This window comes from Lithobates pipiens, unplaced genomic scaffold (genome assembly GCF_037356315.1).
Source record: "Lithobates pipiens isolate NorthernLeopardFrog02 unplaced genomic scaffold, aLitPip1_a1.2 Scaffold_8, whole genome shotgun sequence".
Taxonomy (NCBI): domain Eukaryota; kingdom Metazoa; phylum Chordata; class Amphibia; order Anura; family Ranidae; genus Lithobates; species Lithobates pipiens.
In genome coordinates, this window is record NW_027507903.1 from 540,417,830 (window position 1) to 540,442,166 (window position 24,337).

Below are 24,337 nucleotides of genomic sequence, written 5' to 3' on the forward strand. Positions count from 1 at the left end.
TGACACCGTCCTACTAATACAAATCTTTGCTCTACTGCTCTGCTGATACATACGCATGTGTGTTTGTGCTCTGGGGTGCACACCTTAATGCAATAGGCTCCGCACACCAATGGTAGGTATCATCTTAAGAGGACTCCGGGAACATCCAACATGAGACTCCCACGTGTCAACATACCATGTAGGCTTTGGCTCATATAGGCTTTTACAACAAGTGATTCCATATAATATACAATATTTTTACCAAAACAATTCTTTAATAAATGAATGTATGAACACATTCTGTGCAATCACAGCCACATCACTGCTGTTGCATTAATTAAAATACATTATCTGCATTGTTTTCAATTAAAGGTGTAAATTCATTTTAACTGAACCCAATTTATTAGGAATATTCTTAGGGCCAGTCCACCCAAAACTCATTTTCAATCACTAACTGCCTTTCCTAAATTATTAATGAGCTCCAGCTGCAAGATCTTCCTGCTGGAGTAATACAATAAAAAACAATATAAAATATCTAAAGAGAGTGAGACCCTCTCATAGTAGCCATGGAAGATAGGCAGGTCTAGAAACTCATTTGCTGAGATCTTACCACCAGGATCTTTATGAGATATACAAAATAAGAAATTGATCACATCTGCTGGTGACTACCAAATTTTGAAATATTCGTTTTAGATGAACTGACCCTTTAAGTTTTCCCAGACTACTAGTATGTACAGTATGTTGATCTGGTTTCTACAGGTGAGTGACATACGTTTCTCGGCTGTTTAGTCTCAAATGTCTCAGAGGGTGTCCCTATCCCATTGTCTGTGGGACATAGAGGGTAAGGGTGAAGCTGATGTCCCCCTTGTCACCATCTCAGTGCTTCAATCTGCTTCAGAGTCCCAGCTCCAGCAGCAGAAACAGTGTGTGATGGGGGAGAGCGTGCTCTGTCTTTAAATGAGAAAACAGTCTCACATGAACACTAGGTGTGGCTTTGGACATTTGGTCTTCTTCACTTTGCGCATAAAGCGGTTAAACTCGCGATTAGCCTTGTCCCACTTGTGGATTGCGGTGAGAATGTGCTGATTTTTCACTTTCCGCCCCAGAACCAGAAACTGGCCGTTCAGTTGCTCCAGCTGGGGACATGGACAATTAGCTCCATTTTTTAAGTAAAGGACCAGGTCCCCCCACTCCTTCTTCTGGATAGGACCCTTATTCAGTGCCTTCTTCTTTTTCAGAATCAGCTTTCTGTCTCCGTTCTCCTTCTTCACTTCCCGCACAGAAACCTTCAAGGCTATAACAAAGAAATATATATTAGGAACAGTTCTAGAATGACCCCTAACCCCCAAAAGCTGACTCTACATTTCCTCTGCAGTTCCTACTACTGCAAATATCGCTGATGCCTTTTTTTACAAATCAAGTCCAAGTAGCACCATAGACACTTGATGCCATTAAATCGAAGACATTTCTAGCCCACAAAAGGAAGGATACATCTTTAAAAACCAGTGCCAAGAACATCACCCCTTTTGGCATTCGAGGAGTTATGATCGGTCTGTGCAACAAATTCATCATCTGCACTCAGGTCGTATATGTAAAATAGATCTTTTATTCAAGTTTATTAAAATCCAGGAGAAAACAAACAGACTAATGTCTTGGTTAATACATTGTAGAGATGACGCCTATAGCTGTCTTTTTCACGTTTGGAGTTCCCTCTAGTTGGTCAGTGCGGATAATCTTCCCGTCTGCTGATTGGTGATACACTTGAGGGTTTATATATAAAACATTTGTTGGACAAATGTGGCAAACATTCCTGTAGTTTCTCTAATATGATTATTTCCTATGACCGTTAGCTCCATCTAGTGGATAAAATGCTGTATTTTTTTCTGATTAAGGCATTTAGGAAAAATATAACACATTATAGACACTAAATGGAGCTGATGATCTGGGTAATCATCATATTTGTCAAACTATGGTGTGAATTCATGCAGACTGGGGGAATGCTTGTGACATTTCTCCAACAAATGTTACATTAATGGACCCTTTGGTGCATTACTTAAAGCAGAGCTCCAACCCCCCAGCTGCTGACTTTTAATATTAGGGCACTTGCCTGTCCAGGGATCCCATGATGTCGACTCCCCAGCCAATTTTTCAATCGGCTCTTGGGTGCTGCCGCTGCCATTTCTTGTATGAGCCTTGCAGCTTCACAGCTGGTTCCCTACTGTGCATGCACAACGTGTGCTGCACTTTCTGAGTGGCCCGCCGCCTGTAGAAGGAGGAAGGGAGGCGGAACTTCCGGGTGACCTTTCCTTCTTTTTGACAGGTACCCGCTCCCCCACCGAAAGGTGCCAAATGTGGCAGCAGAGGGGGGAGGAAGCAAACAAGCACAGCTTTTACTTTTAGGTAACAAAAAAAAAAAATATATATATATATATATATATATATATATATATATATATATATATATATATATATACATACACAGTATCTCACAAAAGTGAGTACACCCCCTTTGCTACAATGTAAAGTAGTGAGTGCACAGCTTGTATAACAGTGCAACTTTGCTGTCCCCTCAAAATAACTCAACACACAGCCATTAATGTCTAAATCGCTGGAAACAAAAGCGAGTACACCCCTTAAGTGAAAATGTCCAAATTGGGCCCAAAGTGTCAATATTTTGTGTAGCCACCATTATTTTCTAGCACTGCCTTAACCCTCCTGAGCATGGAGTTCACCAGAACTTCACAGGTTGCCACTGGGGTCCTCTTCCACTCCTCCATGATGACATCACGGAGCTGGTGGATGTTAGAGACCTTGCACCCCTACCCCTTTCCGTTTGAGGATGCCCCACAGATGCTCAATAAGGTTTAGGTTTGGAGACATGCTTGGCCAGTCCATCACCTTTACCCTCAGCTTCTTTAGCAAGGCAGTGATCGTTTTGGAGGTGTGTTTGGGGTCACTATCATGTTGGAATACTGCCCTGCAGCCCAGTCTCTGAAGGGAAGGGATCATGCTCTGCTTCAGTATGTCACAGTACATGTTGGCATTCATGGTTTCCTCAATGAACTGTAGCTCCCCAATGCCGGCAGCACTCATGCAGCCCCAGACCATGACACTCCTACCACCATGCTTGACTGCAGGCAAGACAAACTTGTCTTTGTACTCCTCACCTGGTTGCCACCACATGTTTGACAACCTTTGAACCAAATACGTTTATCTTGGTCTCATCAGACCATGGGACATGGTTCCAGTAATCCATGTCCTTAGTCTGCTTGTATTCAGAAAACTGTTTGCAGGCTTTCTTGTGCATCATCTTTAAAGAGGCTTCCTTCTGGAATGACAGCCATGCAGATCAATTTGATGCAGTATGTGGCGTATGGTCTGAGCAGTAATCATACATCTATTTCCCATAGACAACCTCTGGATATGATGCTGAGCACATGCACTCAACTTCCATGGTGAGGCCTGTTCTGAGTGGAACCTGTCCTTTTAAACTGGTGTATGGTCTTGGCCACCATGCTGCAGCTCAGTTTCAGGGTCTTGGCAATCTTCTTATAGCCTAGACCATCTTTATGTAGAGCAACACTTTTTTTTTTTTCAGATCCTCAGAGAGTCCTTTGCCATGAGGTACAATGTTGAACTTCCAATGTATGAGAGAGTGAAAGCGATAACACCAAATTGAACACACCCGCTCTCCATTCACACCTGAGACGTGGTAATACTAATGAGTTACATGACACCAGGGAGGGAAAATGTCTAATTGGGCCCAATTTGGACATTTTCACTTTGAGCGTAAAGTGTACTCAAAAGTGTACTCACTTTTGTTGCCAGCGGTTTAGACATTAATGGCTGTGTGTTGAGGGGACAGCAAATTTACACAGTTCTACAAGCTGTACGCTGACTATTTGTGTCATTTTCAGTGTTGTCACATGAAAAGATACAATAAAACATTTACAAAAATGTAAGGGGTGTACTCACTTTTGTGACATACTGTGTATATATATATATATATATATATATATATATATATATATATATATATATATATATATATATATATATAATTGTTATTAGATCATTTCCTGTGCTGATCTAATGGTTTGCATTGATTTGAAAAGGAAAATACCACATTTGACCACTAGATGGTGCCAATTATCATAGGAAATTACACTTCATGCCATCTAGTGGCCAAATGCTGTATTTTCCATTTTAAATCAATGAAAACGTTTCATTCAGAACAATAACATGCAAAATCTTTAAAAATACACTTGCAAGTGAACCAAGCTGAGAATACTCCAAGCTTGAACAGCCTACCATCATGACCCACACTATAAAATAGAGAATACTTTGCTCTTTGGCTTCTCTTTATCTGTCCGATTAAAATCGCCTGCTGTACATAGTTGCACATTATAGCCTTATTCTTAAAAAATTAAGGACTAAAAAAAAAAAACAACTACATACAAACAGATGTACATTAAGGCTAAAGTCTTTTTAATAAACTCTGATGGAAAAAGAATGCTGAGACAATAGATAGTAAACTCAGTTATTTCCTGTTGCTGTTCTGATGAATCCTCTAGCTGGGCTGCACTGCTGAGGGTCACTGGGGATGGCCTACAATCCTACAGCTGAAGACTGTCCATGAGTCTACAATGGGATATGACTAATCTGAATCTCTCAGCAGTATCATCCCAGCCTACAAACAGCTGGAACAGCAAAGACACAGATGATGGAAGATCCCATGCTGCTTCGCTGATACCACTGACATGACACAGGAAACATTCAAAAATGCTACTTAAAGGACACTATACCTGAAAATGAAGCAAGATATGTTATATGCACTATGTGCAAAGGCTATGTACCCATGTCTCTACAGAAACTGTGATAGTGGACATCATCATTTGTTACTCGCAGAAGTGTTAGGCAGAGAAAAGAATAAAAGTAAATGAAGAATGTGTGAGTGTTCATAAAATAATGGGTGTTAATATGAAATGGTTATGGGGAGTTATATTATATACCTGTATTGAAATTGTGGTTAGTACTTTTGCCTCGTAGTTCTGGGTCCTGGGTTAAAACCCCAGTTGGCATTGAAGATTCTCTGCTCTCACGTGTCTACGCGGCCTTCCTCCGGTTGCTCAGGTTTCTCCCACAATACAAAAACATCCTGGGGCTGCTTTCTCCAAAATAGTATCAAGGGTGGGTGGGTGTGCGTGGTAGGGTAATTAGATTGATAGAGTTTCTTCGGGGTACGGGCACTGATTTGGCTCTATGCAAGGGTAGTTGCAATTGTAAGGAAATTTCCCCAGAGCTTAGTGAATTAGTTGGAGCTCTGCTGACTATGATACAATCACGTGCAAGAAAAAAAAATGTTTTAATTGTCCTTGCTCATATTGGGTTATTTTTGAAACATGAAATTTCACCCCAAAAAAAAAAACAATGAAATTCACTAAGCTCTGTGTAAAGTTGTCCTGCAAAGTGAACAACCTGTTTGCCTTTTCAGATCAACCCTAAGTACAGGCATAATCCACTTTAAAGTACACAATGGGGTTTATTTACTAAAGCTGGAAAGTGCAAAATCAGACTCACTTCTGTATAGAAACCAATGAGCTTCCATGTTTTATTACCAAAGCTTAATTGAACAAGCTGGGGTTAGAAGCTCATTGGTTTCTATGCAGAAGGGAGCCTGATTTTGCACTTTCCAGCTTTAGTAAATAAACCCCATTGTGTACTTAAGAGTGGGGTATGCCTGTACTCTGTATGAGAACTGGTCATGTTAATCCTTACATTTATTAATGGATACTGTAATGTGCCCACCCCTAGACATCAAACTTTTTATGGTTCTGTCTTTTATACGGCTCCCAGTGTAGTGAAACACATGTTCCTAGGACACCCTTTATTAGCTTAGAAGCTGTGCAGTGCAATCTAAGTACACCTGTAATGAGAGCAATATGGAGGCTGTCATTGTTGACCTTCTTCTGAAAATGCTAGTTCTCTGGCTTCAATACTCTGACTCACTGACCTGAAACATGCACTGTATTGTCAAATGTATTGGGACGCCTGCCTTTACATGCAAATTAACTTTAATGGCATTCCAGTCTTAGTCCATAGGCTTCAATATTGAGTTGGCCCACCCTTTGCAGCTATAACAGCTTCAACTCTTCTGGGAAGGCTGTCCACAAGGTTTAGGAGTGTGTCTATGGGAATGTTTGACCAGTCTTCCAGAAGTGCATTTGTGAGGTCAGGCACTGATGTGGACAAGAAGGCTCTCAGTCTCCCCTCTAATTCATCCCAAAGGTGTTCTATCAGGTCGAGGTCGGGACTATGTGCAGACCAGTCAACTTCCTCCACCCCAAACTAGCTCATTCATGTTTTTATGGGCCTTCCTTTGCGCACTGGTCTAAATCATTTGGTGGAGGGGGGATTATGGTGTGGGGTTGCTTTTCAGGGGTTAGTTCCAGTGAAGGGAACTCTTAAAACATCAGCATACCAAGACATTTTGGACAATTTCATTCTCCCAACTTTGTAGGAACAGTTTGGGGATGGCCCCTTCCAACATGACTGCACATCAATGCACAAAACAAGGTCCATAAAGACATGGATGAGTGAGTTTGGGGTGGAGGAACTTCACTGGCCTGCATAGAGTCCTGACCTCAACCCGAAAGAACACCTTTGGGATAAATTTGAGTGGAGAATGCGAGCCAGGCCTTCTCATCCAACATCAGTTCCTGACCTCACAAATGCACTTCTACAAGAATGGTCAAACATTCCCATAGACACACTCCTTGTGGACAGCCTTTCCAGAAGAGTTGAAGCTGTTGTAGCTAAAAAGGGTGGGCCAACTCAATATTGAATCCTATGGACCAAGACTCAGATGCCATTAAAGTTCATGTGCGTGTAAAGGCAGGTGTCCCCATACTTTTGACAATATAATGTGCATGTTGCAGGTGAAGTTGCAGCAAAGTCAGATTCATAATATGCATACTTACCTTGCATCAGTGATACAGAAAAAAATATCGAAGCCCTGAATAAGTAAGGCAACTTGCATTTTAGAAGTATAGTATTCTCCCAGTACTGGCTTCGAATAACCTGTAGTTTGTAGCACTTTCTATTAGCACACCTCAACACAATGTTTGAGATGCTCACTGGCCCATTCTAAACTATGACTTAAATTCTGTTGCACTTTTTCCATGATCCTGCTATGAACAATGAAGTGCTTAAAGGGGACTTTGTGCTACAAGCAAGCTCAGCTTATTTCCGAGGGCCCCCATACCAAAACACTGGCTAAAATAACATTTAAATAGAAACACCCTGCAGATAAAAACATTTAGCTAATATACTCACCTTACCCCCAACGTATGAGTGACACCACAATCTGTCTGGTGAAAGCCCAAAGAGTACTAAGAATCTCAAATCTTGCAATACGAAGCTCGAGCAACCATCGAGCTACCCACCATTCCTTGGGAACTCACCAGGCCCTCATCTAGGCATTACAACCACCAGGAAGCTGTGAGTAAGGTAAGTATATTAACATTTTTAACCACAGTTTTTTTTTTTCATTTTAGTACTACATTTTGGCATGGGCAGAGAGTTCTCTGTAAATAAGTGAACCTTGTATTTTAATGCAAGATTCACTTTAAGTGTGAATAGAATGTTAAACAGTAGTTCCACAAACAAAAGTAAATGAGTTGCTGAGTGGAATCTGGTGTATTAACCCCTCCGGGTCTTCTAATTAAATCAGCAGGAGGCCCCTGACCATCACCTCAATTGCCTTTACTTCAACTATATTTCTAATTAGAACAGAGGTGTCGCAGCTCCACCCTCCTCATTATAATGAACAGTCATGAAACAAGGCTGTGACTTCCGTGTTTTGTTGGGATGAGGACACACAATATAAATTATATACAGTACGATGTGTAAAGATAGTCTTACCAAATTCACTGGCACACATATGTTCATAGAGAGAGTCAGCTTTTATCTCGCCGTCACACTGCGGGCAAACTTCTGATCCTGTTTAACACACAAACGTATCAAAGACTTAATTATTTTTGTTATAAAGCACAATAGTAACAACATTTTGCTTATCCCTTTACAAAATACAGGGAGATAGTACAGTACAGGAGAAACTGTGCTATAACCTCCCTTATATCCATGGCTCCAAGTTGTTCTGCCTCCAATGCTACGTAGTTCACAGGAAAAAGCCGGTACTATGATATATCAGCACAAATGGATGTCCTTTATTAAAAAATGGGGAGAAAGGTCAATAAAAATGGCAATGTGTTTCGGCCGTCCTACAAGACAAAGGCATAATGAGCTAGTATGCATTGCATACTAGCTCATTATGAAATACTTACCTTAGATCGAAGCTGTTGCAGTGGTCCCCGTACACCGCTGTGACTGGCAACATGTCTACTGGAGTTATTTCCAGGTTCACGTGCTGCGGCGCTGTGATTGCCGCGATGACGTCAGTCCCGCGGTCTCGGTGCGGCTCCGAAGAAGCAGCTTAAGTGGGCCGTTTCTTCAGTGCGCATGTGCTGATGATGTTGGCACATGTGGATACAGAGAATATATCCTAAACTGTGCAAGTTTAGAAGATATTTCCAATACCTACAGGTAAGCCATATTATAGGCTTACCTGTAGGTAAAAGTGGTGTAACACTGCCTACTGTGAATACAGATCTGTGTCTTTGGGACCTATGGAGTGAAGGCCTCCCCTTCAGCTAGACGAGTCAGTGGACAGGTGTCAGTAAAGGGGATGCTACACAGTGTCCTTAAAATAATTTAGTGCATCAAGTCTGCTGCTAGTGAGAGCAAGAAGACTTAACCCTTCCATGCATGTGGCTGTATGGTCAAAACAGTGTGACTGCTTCAAGTCCCGGGTGCATGTTGGGACTGTGACATCATAAGGGGTGGGGTCACCGTGTGACATCACCCGGTGACCACGCCCCATGCCTATATAAGTCGTTGTGCACGTGGCACACGGCATTACAGCGGGAGAGAGCATGTCAACATCGGAAGAAGAAAGAAGAGGGAAGAAGGACAGAGAAGACCAGGCCAACGCTAGTAAAAGAGCTGGAAGAAGATAGCAGAGGAGCCTGGCAGAAGAACCGAAGAGCGGGAGAAGAACCAGAGACCAGGAGAAGAGAGCGGAGGAGTCGGAAGAGACCCGGAAGTTGGAAGAAGACCACCAGAGCTGCCTAATAAATTACTTTAAAAACCTGTCTAGTGTGTTTTTTTATTCCCATTTTTTTCCTCAGGTGAATGGGTAGGGGTACGATGTACCCCATACTCATTCACATAGGGTGGGGGGCCCCCTTATTAACCCGCAGACCCCGACAACCAATGGCGAGGGTTGTCAGGAAGAGGCCCTTGTCCTCATCAACATGGGGACAAAGTGCTTTGGGGTGGGGGGCTGCAGGGCGCCCTCCTTTCCCAAAGCACCCACCCCCCCATGTTAAAAGCATGCGGTCTGGTAGATTCGGGAGGGGGGGCGCTCGCTCATCCCCACCCCCTTTCCCAAACGGCCGGGCTGTATGCTCGAATAAGGGCCTGGTATGGATTTTGGGGGGATCCCCACACCGTTTTTTCGGCATAGGGGGCTCCCCTTAAAATCCATACTAGACATAAGGGCCTGGTATGCTCTTGGGGGGGAACCCATGCAGTTTTTTTATTTAATATTTGGCGTGGAGTTCCCCCTCGAGAGCTGATTATTCTGTGATTGGCCACGGCCAAATTCGCCTGGCCTGGGGGCGACTTAAAGTCGCGTTGAAGTCGCCCCAAGTTGTGCTGTGATTCATAATCAGGTCGTGTCCAAGTTGCCTCCCAAAGTTAAATCGGAAGTCGCCTTGCCCCTGTGTGAACCGGCTCTAAGGCGGCATGATTTGGATAGGGATTGTATGTGGGCCTGAAAGGACCGTTTAGAGTCTAAGGTTACCCCTAGCACCCTGGCATGTGGGGACGGACTCATAGATGTGCCATTGATCTTGACAGAGAAGTCAGGGGAGGAAATATTAAGTGCTTAGTTTTAGCTAGATTCAGTTTGAGGAAGTGGTTTGACATCCAGGCTGATATGTCTGTTAGTAAATCAGTGACGCGTGAGGAGATTGATGGAGTCAGCTGAGGGGCAGAGAGATAGATTTGGGTGTCATCAGCATATAACTGGTAGCGGAAGCCATGGGAGGCTATCAGCTGACCCAGGTAGGACATGTAGATCGAGAATAGTAGAGATCCAAAGACAGAACATTGGGGGACCCCAACGGTAAGAGGAGTTGGAGAGGAGGAAGTGGAGTTGTAAGTTCCAATAACTCTTTGCCATTACTTGTAAAATGTAATAAAGTTATTACTTGAATATATTGCCTATAATATTTTTTCACATGAAGTCATATCTTCCATTATTTCATTTATCGACACTTAACCTCCCTGGCGGTATTATTCAGTCTGGAATTAGGTGCTGAAAGCGGTACAATTATTTTGCATGGAAATCTGGCATTTTATTTTGTAGTCCTGTAATTCTCAGGAATAACGCTCTTAAATCTCTTCAAACCAGAGTCTAGCAGACATCTTTTTCTAGCAGACATTTTTCTTTAATAACATTCATTACTTCACAAATTGCCTATAAAATCTTCCCCTCTTCCACCCAAAATAGGGTGGACTCCAGACCCAGAGCAGTGCACTCGGAGCCCACTTGGGTGTGTTAGAATAGCACTGTTTACGACTCCCCAAACAAAATTACCACTAGCCGCCACTGCCCTCCACATTTCTCCTTCCAGTAAATTACCTCCTAGTCAAATGGACTCTATTCCCTATCAATTGAGGATATATCATCAGTTTATTGAATAATTTCCATTAATGTTTGTTGCTGCTCCATATTTGAATACATTTATTCAAGTATATCTAAAACCAAAAAATTTTTCTTAAATATTGGATAATGTGTATCTAAACTCAGGAACAAAAATGGAATACTGTATATGGCAGCTTACCAGTCCTTATGGCGTGACTTCATTCGTTTTTTCTTTATTTTAACCTGTTTACCCTGCCAGTAACACACTTCCTATGGAGTAGTAAGCCAGCCACAGATGGTTCGAATCTTAGCTGGTTCAGCAGGGATCGGCCAGGATTCAAACCATTTTTGGGCAGGCTGATTGTTCCCAAGTTGATCGATTTTTAATGCGATTATTGCCAGTGGCTATAGCCGCTAGCAATAATCACAGTGTGTTCTCCCAGCAGGGATGGCTCCCAAGCCAAACTCCCCCACAATAGCTCTGCAGGAGGGATTCAAGCAATTTTCCTTCCTGCCACCCATGCAGGAAAATAAATCACATCTCCTATGACCAGCTTTAATCTAAAAACAGTGGCCTCATAACTGTGTCTCTGGGATCAAATGAGGGCCTTTGTTTGCCTTTATTCTGTCATTGGGACACTATTTCTCCAACTGACACCAATGATGAGGCATCATTTCTCCCACTGACACCATTGATGGGGCACTATTCCTTCCATGCATCCTGACAACAAAGCACTATTCCTCCCACTAAAACCAATGATGCATTGTTTATTTCCACTGACACCAGGGCATTTCCTACTCCCACTGGCCACAGTTCGGCCCTTCTAAAGCCGGAAGGACAGTAAACTGGCCCTTTACTTAGGAAGTTTGGAGACCCCTGCTCTAAAATGGAATAATAAAAGTATACGGCAAAAATGTATGTCAACTTTGAGATCTATTCCATTCTAGTACTACTACTACTAGTATCTCCTTCCCATACTTCATAAATCACCTCTGCTCACACATCTCCAAGTTAGCCCTTCACAACACACTTGATAAATCTTTTATAACCAAGTGTCAGAATTCAGACTCGATCTCTGGATAAAGTGGTGTAAATAGTCACACTCACACTCCAGTTGACACGTTTAGCTAACGGGCACCCTGTAACTCATAGACTGTGATGTGTAAATGGGATCTCGGGCCTTCTTCCTGCTCTGTTTTGTAGTAGCTGACACTTATAAGACAGCTGTACTTCACAAGGAAAAAAAATCAATTTGAACATATATAAGAAATTCAGCTTCACACTGTTTTTAGAGTCCTGCAGAGTGTTACCCAGAGACCTACATGCACAAAAAAGACTGGCAGAAGATGACATACACCAGATACCTTCACTTTCTGACATCCTGGGGGATAATCTTCTGTATTGCAGCAGTTGCATCTGACTCCTTCTCCACTTATCATGTCCACAGGAAAGCAGATACTACATATTTACTAGACTGCTGGCTGACAGATATGCCCCCAAGGCTATCAGATCATGACCAGATAGTTGACCACTCTTATGTCTGTGACTATTTCAGCATGAATAGGAGGTCGCTGCAAAATACCTGCACATACCTCTCAAACATGTCAAAGCCACATGTCTTCTTCATGAGGGACCCCCATCCCTGCGTGCACCGTATTCAAATTCTAATCTACACCCTAGTCTACGTTCTGGCATGCCGCTACATCAATACAACAATGCAATATTCCTCTGCATCTATAAGGCGTATCAACTGCAGTGTGAAAATTGAGGGGGCTTGTGACTCAACCTGTCTCCAAGCTGAACTATGTATATGGTGGCACACTCACATACAGGTGCCTCTGGGGTGGACAGGGCTGTTTTGTGTTTGCTTTATAATAGTGACAGGCCCACTTTATAGGAAATCAACATTGTTTTTTTAGATATGCAGTATATGTGAATTCAAAGAGTGCAACTAAACTAATCTAAGGGCATTAAGATTTTCTTGTTTTACTTATAGTTTTTAAATATATATACTGTAGGTTACTTAGAGACTGCCATATTAGATCATTTAAGGATTTAAATAATAAACTCTCAATGTGCATTTTTCCTGTTGATAATTTTATCTCAGCAATGATTTAGCAGACTACGATGACCAATATTCAGGTAGCCACCAGAGAGATTATCTACAAATATACTGATACTATATACAGTATTATAACACTGTGACTCAGTACACATATAAAAATGTGAAATTAAAAAAATATATTTTATATAAGCTACAATAATAACTCTAAATGACTACTTATAGAAAATAGACTAGTTTCCTTTAATAAGATTATATAGGTTGCTGTTACAGGCTGTTTCCATTGACAAAATCTTCTTTTGACCTCATCTTTGACATCAACGTCCTCATAAAGGTCAGTCATTACAGCGTTACTCAAGCTTGAAATGTTACAAGTTAAATAAAAACCCTAATTGCTTCTAACGAGACCTTGTGACGCCCAGATGCCAGTCTTTAGTCACAGTGGTTGAGTGGTTAGCACTCTTCTGCACTGAATGGGACCATGGTTTAATGCCCCAAAGAGCCCACAAAAATCAATTTTTCCCATTTGCATAGGCTTCCTATAGATCAGCTTTTTTTAACATTTTTTTTAACACGGAGGAACTCTTGAAGTGACTTTCAGATCCCTAATAATTGCTATTGCTACAGCTCACTGTACATTAGTGTGATGGTTAGTGGGAAGAATGCTCCTTACATTTGTGGCCATTGGGAAAAATCGGACCTCTAACAGATAGCTAAGAACAAAGCTCCTACATTTGTGGTCAGCAAAAAGAAACCAATTCTTACAGAAAGACAGGAAGATTTTTGGGGTCAGTGGGAACTTAGCAGAAATTGCTTCTTATTTAAGGAACCCCTATCAACCCTAGTTGAGAAAGTCTGCTCTAGATGCTCCAATATCCCCCATATTCAAAAGCATACAGATCAGTATAGTTTACTTTCTGATTTGGCTTTACTGATATATAGGTAAGGATAGTGATGTAAAAAGCGTATTAAAAAAGTTAGTATTGATTGCAGATATCTTCCAGCATGTCCAATTTGCTCAGAAAAAACATGTTTGCAAACCCAAACAGCCAGGCTGGTGAAAGATACTGTGGTTACGATGGGTGCTTGGTCATTGATTTGATGTAGGCTGTTCTTAGATGGAATAGAATCTTAATGTGCAAGGCCCACCTTAAGTGCATCTTAAAACGAAGAATGTAATATACTGCAGCTTACCGGTCCTAGGATGTATTAGCTAGGATGTGATTTTCCTTTTCAGGATAAGTACATTTCTGGGAGTACAGAACAATACCTTTTCATCCAGACAGAAATCTTGGGAGTCAGTGTAATGTCTTGTGTACCAAACTTGAAGTGATTGTAGCCGTATTAGTGCACTTATGACAGAAACAATTGAGTACTGTCTATGATATTTTTTATATTTGCACTAATATATAATTTTTCGGGACAAGCTTTCGGGGTATGTCCCCTTCTTCAAGGTCCAAGCAGTACTGCTAAAACTTTTGTCAGTTAGTTCTGCTTGGACCTTAAAAAAGGGGGCATACTCCGAAAGCTTGTCCTGAAAAATTGTATGTTAGTGCATGTGCAAATTTAAAAAGTATCATGGACAGTTCTCAATTGTTTCTGTGTACCAAACTAAAATCTCTAATGGAATTATCAGCTTTCCCAGTTATCTTCTGTGAGCTACAAGACCCCCATCCCCTTATGCAATGGGGATGAGGAGAAAAGCAAGTGTTTGTAGTCCGACCCAGGAAAGCAGCCTAAGGTTTCAATAACACACTTCCTGTTCTAGAGTGACAAAGCTCAATCACCATACTGAATTGGTGAGGGGCAGTGTTGTTACTCTAGGACAGGAAGTGTGTTAGTGGCAGAATTGTAAGGTTTTTTAAAAGAGATGTTTGGGTTTATCTTTTTTTTTTGTAACCACTTAAAGCGGGGTTCCACCGCCGTTTTTTTTTTTTTTCCCGCAATAATGTTTTAACCCCCCTGACGGTATTCCCGAGTCTGATTCGGGGTGGATTTTTTATACCAAGAGCGGTATCCCCGAGTCAGACTCGGGACTGCATCGCTGGATCCAGGAGGAGGATTACTTACCTTCTCCCTCGGATCCAGCGTTGTCTCCCCGCTGTACGAGCGAGCCGTGTCTCGCTCGATGCATTACATCGCCGATCTCCGTGCCCTGCGAGCGTTGCGACGCACGGGCACGGAGAACGGCGCCAAATTCAAAAAGTGAAACAAACAGTAAACATACAGTATAATGTAATCTTACAGATTACATTGCTGTATGTAAATATTTCACATCCCCATTGTCCCTAGTGGTCTGCCCAGTGTCCTGCATGCAGTTTTATATAATAAAAACTGTTCTTTATGCCTGGAAACTGGAGATTGCCCATAGCAACCAAAACTGTCACTGTACATCAAAAATGATTTTAGACCAGCTAGAAAACAGCGATAATAAATTAGAATCACTCGCAGAATTGAGGGATAGCGATTTGTGGGGAGATCCGTCATCAAATACTGAAAAGTAATGACAGTGACAATTCTGCAACTGAGCAAATTTCAGTGTTTTTGATTTGATTACATTATTGAATAATTTTTATTATTGTTATATTATTATTTGGTACAATTATTTATAATTATTTATTATATTATAATTTATGATTTAATTTTTCAAACTTTATCATACCCGGGATGTCTGCTAGACTCTGGTTTGGACAGATTTAAGAGAGTTATTCCTAAGAATTGCAGGACTACAATATAAAACGCCAAATTTTCATGCAAAATAATGGTACCGCTTTTAGCACCTAAAATCTGAAATAATCGTACCGCCAGGGAGGTTAAATTAAGTTTACTAAATATTTCACATACCTCTATGTGCTGTCCGATTCTCTTCCAAGTCTTTTTCATTCCTCCAAACTGCCTAGGAAAATGTCTCCAGGCGTTTTCCATTTTGCCTGTGGGCATGTGAAGCCCACAGGCATTGTCTTCCGGGGCACAGTCCTCTAAACTCCCATCATGCACCGCCCCTATGAGCTGCGATCTCGCGCATGCGCAGATCAATCCGCTCGAGCGAACACAACAACTCAGCCTGGGCGCCGCACAGACTCCTGGGGAAAAAAAACGATCCCAGGAGCCCCTGCGGCAGACAGGAAGAAGTGACCTGTCGCTGAAGCCCCGTCCATTTCCGCATCGGCTCCGCCCCTTTCCACAATCTCCAGAGGCAGAAAATTTAAAATAAGAAGAAAACAGAAGAAGACAGCAGAAAGGTAAGGGGGTTACCTAGCGATTAGGGAAGGGGGGATCACATAGACCTAGTACTGTTATTTAGGGTGGACCTCCGCTTTAAAGTGTTACTAAACCCAGTAATATGAAAATAGTGCCCACAGCTTAAACGTCTTTTTACATTAAAATACTTCCACTATATACTTTTTCGATGATCTATATACCATGGTTACATGGTAAACTGTACAGTTTCTTCAGTGTTGAGAGTTCAGGAAGGAGGAGATATTCACTTCAGCCTGCATACACGCCCACATGTGTGATGTCAATATCATGTGACCTGGCTATCTCTAAAAACAAGAAACTGTTCTCTCCAGTATAGAAAGACAACTGAGCATGTGCAGGTCAGATACTCTGCCTGTCTTAGCTGGCCTTCCCCAGATAGACAGTGCAGGAGGGGGAGGATCTGTGCATACAGGATAAAACAGCTTTTTTACACAATGCTGAGGTTCCACAGTGAGTATAACAAGTATGCTATGCTGCATATACAGACTGATTTTACTGTTGTGGGTTTAGTAACACTTTAATGTGGTTGTAAACCCTTACAGAGCACTTTGACCTACAGGTAAGCCTAGATTAAGGCCTACCTGTAGGTCCAAGAAATATCTCCTAAACCTACACGGTTTAGGAGATATTTTCAAAAAGACAGGCACCGCTGTCTACGGCGCATAGCCATAGACAACGTCACGCAGGCGCACTGAGCATGCCGCTGCTAACGGCGATATGCCGTTAGTGGCGGCTTCTGTGTCCATGCGCGGGTGTGACGTCATCGCGGCTCTGGCCAATCACAGCACCGGGGCCACGATATCCAGAAGGAAGATGGACGCTTTGTGGAAGAGGGGACAGCAGTGACATTGCTGGCTTTTGTGTCAGGTAAGTGACACATAATGGGCTACTATGCGATGCATAGTAGCCCATTATGCTTTACCTCTGCAGAGAAACAAAGAGGAAGTAAACCCATCAGGGTTAACTTCCTCTTTAAGGACCAGGCCTATTTTTCAAACTTATTGTTTACAAGTTAAAATATTTTTTTTTGCTAGAAAATTACTTAGGACCCCCAAACATAATATATATTATTTCAGACACCCTAGAGAATAAAATGGGGTCGTTATAATACTTTATGTCTCACCATATTTGCACAGCGGTCTTAAAAACTCAATTTTTTTGGAAGAAAATACACTTTTTTTAAATAAAAAATTAGAAACCAGTACAGTTAGCCCAATTTTTTTATATTGTGAAAGATAATGTTACGCTAAGTAAATTGATACCCAACATGTCACGCTTCAAAATTGTCCCTGCTCGTGGAATGGCGACAAACTTTGACCTCTAAAAATCTCCATAGCCAACATTTAAATTTTTTTTACAGGTTACCATTTTTGAGTAACAGGTGGAGGTCTTTTGCTAGAATTATCATCCAATGTTATGGAGCCGAGTGGAGGCCATCTTTCCCTCACTCGTCTCCAGGCCTCTCAGGGTAAAGGATCGGAGATCGTCTCCTTCACTACTGGCGCTCGCTGGAGTACTGGGCTGTAGAGGGGGTGGGAGAGCTGGTTCCGGCTCTCAGTGGCTCGCAGAGAGGCTGAGTTGGGTGCTGGTCCAGGGATCAGGGTGGATCCCAACCATATGGTCGTGTTCTTTCCATAGGTTGGACCGACTCTGTGACATTAGCCGGCTGTCTTCTGAAAAAGGGTCACGGGACTCCAGGAGAAGTACAGCCAAACAAGCTTTGGCTGTAGTTCTTTAAAGTAAAAAAAAAAAAATTAAATAAGAAAGAAAATGTAATGCATTCATAACAACTAACATCTGGTGAGCTAAATATATAATATATATATATATATATATGAAGCAGTTTAGACATTAATGGCTGTGTGTTGAGTTATTTTGAGGGGACAGCAAATTTACACTGTTATACAAGCTGTACACTCACTAATTTACATATATATATATATATATATATATATATGTGTGTGTGTGTGTGTGTGTGTTATTGTACAAATCATGCCTTCATCAATTTATTTCATTAGTAAATCCTGTACTCTTTTTAGCAAACATTCTAATTTGGATGCATGCATTAAAGGTTCAAGAATAAGAGATACTTAACTATTTTGTAAGCTCCCTATTCATGAAAACTTTGATAATTCTACCAGGAACAATCATTCCATAGAATAGCACACATGGTATTGGATTACCTCTCCCTAATGAAATGGTCAGTGTTCATCTGTTTGTGATGGTTTTAGGTTCATTCATGGTCAAATTCCTGCACGATTGCATTGGAATAATTTTGATAAGACAATGCCTGTGTGAATAAATGAATCTGGCCATTTTTCTAAGCTCTGTATTTGCCATTGTTTTGAGAAAGTTTTTTCTTCTAAAGCACAGCCAAAGGACCCAAGTAGGCATGCAGGAACCTTTTGGCTTTTAGGCTTTTGAAAGAAAGAAAACCAGGATAATTATACTTGGGCAATGAGCTACAGGTTTACAAAGATGCGATTGGAGTCATCGGAGTTTACAGTTCCTATTGAGATGCACAGTTGTATGGTACAAACATATTTCTTCATGTATTTGAAGCAAAAGATCATATTAACTAATGGTTTATCTAATTTGATGGCTTTCTGTATATGAGTTTCCTACTGTTCTTAATAAGGTAGAAGGAAAATAGTAGAGAAAAACATTCAAGGCTTTTGGTGATGGTTATATGTCAATCTTAAACCATTACAGACATCAGCAATGAACAGAAAATTCAGATTGTCAAGCAGCAGCTGCTCATTTACAACACTATCTTTTGTGACTTAAATTTGCCCTCCTTGGTGGCCCTCATTTAAACTTCAGCTGTTAGGGGTACAATTGGCCCCCTGCTATCTTTTTCAGCAATTACCTTGCTATCCTGGTCAGACCCCCTGCTATCTTCTTCAGTTTTCCCCTGCTGGTTGAGACCCTTCAACCTGGGTCTACTTGTATGTTTTGGGTAGATTTATACCTTCACCATGACTACAGAAGTATATCCCCTTAACAGCTGGGGAGCATTTTGAATTTTGTTTATGGGAAAGTAGTAAATGAATTCACCCACACAGTCAGGTTTTTTTTTTGTGCAGGCAGTGTCCTCAATTTGGCTCATACAGTTGTGTCCTTCTGAATAAACACGTTGAATGTTCTTTTATATTTGTAGTCTTGTAAGTCTTCATTGAACCATTTCATGTATGGACTCCATAGGGCAGTATAAAGGGGACTGCTAATAGTATGACCTTTGTAGCTAATCAAATTTTGGATTATTTTCTCTTTTTTCTTATTATGTTCTCTTTTTAGTTTTCATACACATAAAGGTCTTCATACACACAAGGGTTACTTAAATGTTCGTTTAAGCATTGTAAGACCCTAGGAATCTCTTTCTGTATTCTGTACAAAGAATGCTCAATGAACACACAGTATGGGCATTTATGAGCCCCTCTAGGCTATAACTGTAAAAGTTTCACTGTCTACTGAGGTTTTCTGATAATTATTTACCTCTCAAAACAGTAAAAAAATAAGTAATTGCATGTTATACATAACACATATTTCAGAAAAAAATACACACGACGCAGACTTTGATGGTTTTCTACCAGCATGACTTTTATATCTGTTCCCCCAAATAAAGTGTTGTAAACATCATAATTATCTCTCCACTTGCAGGAGAATCACTAAGAAATCAGATTAAAGATTTAGAGCTGAGGTCATGTATTGCATGTTCTTGTTCTACACACAAACCTTGGGGAATGTTTGTGTTGCCAAAATCAACTAATCAAATTCTGCTGTAGGTGAATAAATGAAAGCTGATACCTGCTTGTTTGTTCGATGGAAATTATTCAGCTAAAAAGCAACACAATGGGGTTGATTAACTTAAACTGGAGAGTGCAAAATCTGGTGCCACTCTGCATGGAAACCAATCAGCTTCCAGTTTTTTTTTTTTATCAAGGCTTAATTGAACAAGCTGAAGTTAGAAGCTGATTGGCTACCATGCACAGCTGCACTGGATTTTGCACTTTCCAGTTTTAGTAAATCAACCCCCAATGTTATCACATTTCTTTCTTATGAACGTCTTTCAGGGAACACATTTGGAAAATTAACATTTCATCACATGCAGAAAGTCCTTGTTTACTGGATACTAAATTGGACTTACATGCACGAAGTCTGTGGCCACGGAATACAACACAATCGAAAAGTCAGGGGATGCATAACGGACATCTGGACTTGTGTATGTCACTATGATAATGTATATAACATTTTAAAAAATGCCTAAAATATTCAAACTGTATCTGTCAGCCTCCCAAACTCCTACATATTGAATGTAACAATGAAGATATCCAGGTTCTATAAAATAAACACCTTCCAAACCTTGTGCTACTGCCCCTTGGATGCACTTATAGTTATAGATTTTAATCCCATGTGTAATGATTGGCTGCAGCTAAACCGGTTACATCCCTTCTTGGCAGAAAAGCTTGATGTAAATTAACATGCTGTAAGTATAGTTTACTATATACATTGGTCATGTCAAACAAAAATGAAACCAGGTGCTGATTTGATAATTCCATAAGGGGCCCCTTGAGCCAGATTTAAACTATATAAATTAATAATGTTCTTAAAAGATTACCACATCAATTATAAAATATGCATACAAAAAAATAAAATAATGACGTAAATCTAAACCCTAACTGGATGACATTTAGATTAGTAAAACATTTTTGGGCTATTTTTTCATGATAAAATAATGTTTGCAGCTTTTGTTGCATCTCAGTGCTTATGATTCCCTCCATGCTCTTTTAACCACTTCTTGTCTACATGCACTTACTCTGTCATCGGATGCAGATAATGTCTTTGAAATGGCTTCCTGATGGTGACAATGGCAGAGCATGGTTGTGTAATGTGTGCCAGCCAATTGAAGTCTCCATTGGGGGCATGTGTAAAAGGTTGCCATGGCAGACAGTTGTCACTCCATAACAGGAAATTAAAAATGACCTGCATAGTAGGATCACTGTTGTTATTTTTTTTGTTTGTATTCTTTATCTATAGATGTATTCATATCACAAGACAGGGTGAACAAGGGTTAAAAAAAAAAGTGTAACGTCAATACATGTTCCATGCATGACTAGTCATAATGTATTGAAAGCTCCAAAAATAAGGAACCTGGACAGAGGACATCATAAAAAATGTACAGCTCAAATAAGAGGTGGGTCCTTCTACAGGAAGATTCCATATGGATTCCTACGCTTCGTTTCATGAAGGCCGAATTGTGGGCATGGGTATGTCCAAGGCTGGTGCTTTTTGAAGCAGGTATCATTTTAAATTAAAAATCATCTTTAAAAGAATTAAAAACATTCTTTTAATTACATTAATAGCTTATGTGATATTTTAATACCTATGTTTAGATCTAGTGGATATCAATGTGTTACTTTTATAAATTTAATTTCATCGTATTTTAGTTTTAAGGTTTATTTACTAATTTTGTTGCTATGGTTAACTGCACTTGGCACTTTAATCTTCAGCCAGGCATAGCTGATGGAAGGCAAATACATACAAAGGGTACCTCAAGGACTGCATCCAATGGTTGACCACTGATCTCCTGCCCCAATGAGCATACTGATGAAGTGGCCCTTTGGGCGGCTTTCAAAGATCATAGTTGCTGCTTGTCAAGCCAGCTCTTCCACGTGGAGTCTCCAGTCATCTTTCTGTGACCCACTGAAGAAATTCTCACTTTTTGTTTTAAAAAAAATGCTGAAGGAATGGTTTTATGTGAGAGGATGGGCCTTTTCATATAAAAGCTTCTCTCCAGCAGGGATTCCCTGTCTGACCAGATGGAGAAGAGCATTTGTTTTGGCTTTAGTGAACTGGTGACATGTCCACCTCTTGTTCTGTCGTCGACAAAAGATTAAAAAAAATTAAAATTCTGTACATCTACTTCTATGGAATTCAAAGATACAAGTCAGTTTACACTGAAACAATAGGAATCCTTGGCATTTATACACATGGTGGTACCTGAGCACTTATCTAACCTTCAGGGCTTTGAGAACCACTACCATATAAGGCTCCATGCATACAGGACTTAAAAAACGTTGCTTCTATAGGAGTTTTGTGTTCTGCCTGTAGAAGAAACTCAATGTTATCCTATGTGTCCATGCACATTAGGACAATTACAGGCATATTTTGAGCTCAACATTTAGACGCAGGGAAAAAAACCTTCTGGTTTGCTTTCCTGATTGGAGCTTTCTGGCAGGAAAAAAACAAAACTCCCTATCCTAAAAAATGCTCTATAGGAATGTCTTTTTCTTGCCAAGGGAACTGGAGTTTTTTTTAAGCCCAGTGTACATGATAGACATGTGCGGCTCATTTCGTTCTGAATATTCAGACAAATTTTTGGTTATTCAGAGATTTGGATATATCCGAATACCCGAATTACAATATAAACAAATTTTACCGAATGCTCTGAATAACGTAATGAAATTCAGACTGAAATTCAAATGGAATTTTACATTCAATTCCAGTCGAATTCTAACTACACATATTTCTGAAATCAAAGACTGTGTGTGTTATTAGAGTACCATTTCAAAATAATGCTGTTTTTGTTAAGCCAAAGGTGATTTAAAGAGTCATTGTAATCATTTGATGAAGATTTTTCTTTTGTTTGTTCACTTTGCTGCATTCGAAATCAAAAACAATATAACATTTTCGTTTCGACCGAGTCGTAAATTTATCAATTTGATCCTCTTGAATTGTCAAAAATCGGTAAATTCAAAGAAAATTTGAAAATTCCAAATTCCGAATACAAATCCCGAAAATGAATTGAACGAATCAAATGAATTTAACTAAATGAAATAACTAGATTCATGAATCAAAATGAAACAAAACAAATGTATTCGTCATGCAAATGTCTAGTACATGCTGCCTTAGAACCAACCAGATCCCAACCAAGCTACAACAAGTAAATGACAGCAAGAATGAAAATTTGAATTGGGGGCAATAAATAATTCTTCAGATAACCAGAAAAATGAAGATCACTGTCGATAACATTATTGCTACTTACAAAATGTTAACACTCCTAAATGTTTAGGAAAGTTACTGATTTGGAAAATGATAGAGCTTTAGCCATAATGGCCTACAGAAAGTTTGGAGCTGCACCTAATGAATTAATAAAGTGGACAAAAACAGTTTGACATGCCTGATATAGAAGGATTCACTCTAGATACTAAATATGCATAGGACTGAGAGCCAGGAAAAAAAAAAGATAAAGCTAAGTGCTTTACAGCTGCACAGCCTATTGTGCTTTGTTGAAACAGCAGCTCCTTGTTTTCTTTGTGGTGCTTTTCCCACAGGTGCTGCAGCTGGGGGAATGAGACATATAGTTACATAGTTAGTTACATAGTTAGTCAGGTTGAAAAAAAGACACAAGTCCATCTAGTTCAACCATAAAAATAAATACATATTTAAAAATAATATCATACAATCCCATATACCCAATCCTATACCCACAGTTGATCCAAAGGAAGGCGAAAACCCCAGCAAAGCATGATCCAATTTGCTACAGCAGGGGAAAAAAATTCCTTCCTGACCCCCGAGAGGCATGCGGATATTCCCCGGATCAACTTTACCTATAAATATCAGTACCGTTATATTATGTATATTTAGGAAAGAATCTAGGCCTTTCTTAAAGATCTTAGTGTGAAAAAGTCTTTCCGTATTTGGAGATGAAATCTCTTTTCCTCTAGATGTAAAGAGTGCCCCCTTGTTCTCAGTGTTGACTGTATAGTGAATAACTCAGCACCAAGTTCACTATATGGACCCCTTATATATTTTTACATGTTGTTCATATCCCCCCTTATGCCGCGTACACACGATCGGACCAGAGTCCGTCGGACAATTTGATTGTGTGTGGGCTCCAGCTGACTTTTTCTTCCCAAAAGTCCGGCAGACCTAGAAATAAGACTGGCTTCAAATTTGTCCGCCGGACTTGGCTTTTAGCAGACAATCCGTTCGTCTGTGTGCTAGTCCGGTGGACTAAAATGGACGCTAGGGCAGCTATTGGCTACTGGCTATGAATTTCCTTATTCTATGTCATCACGTTCGAATCCCTCTGACTTTTGGAGTGATCGTGTGTGGCCAAGTCCGTTTGTTTGAAAGTCCGGCGGACCTCAGCTGCAAAGTCCGTCGGATTGTCCGCTGGACCAAGTCCATCGAAAAGTCCGGTCGTGTGTACGTGGCATAAATCTCCTCATCTGAAGAGAGAATAAATTCTGTTCCTCTA

General features: G+C 40.5%; 1 protein-coding gene across 1 annotated transcript in view; it reads right to left on the bottom strand.

The window, feature by feature from the left end:
* Positions 1-234: 234 nt before the first annotated feature.
* Positions 235-24,337, bottom strand: part of SFRP1 (secreted frizzled related protein 1) — a 35,599-nt gene continuing 11,496 nt past the window's right edge. The window contains exons 2-3 of the mRNA XM_077469709.1: positions 7,903-7,980; positions 235-1,273 (exon numbers count right to left, since the gene is read on the bottom strand). Coding sequence (XP_077325835.1) covers positions 951-1,273; positions 7,903-7,980 — 401 coding nt within the window. The 3' untranslated portion in view covers positions 235-950. The remainder of the gene's footprint in view (positions 1,274-7,902; positions 7,981-24,337) is intronic.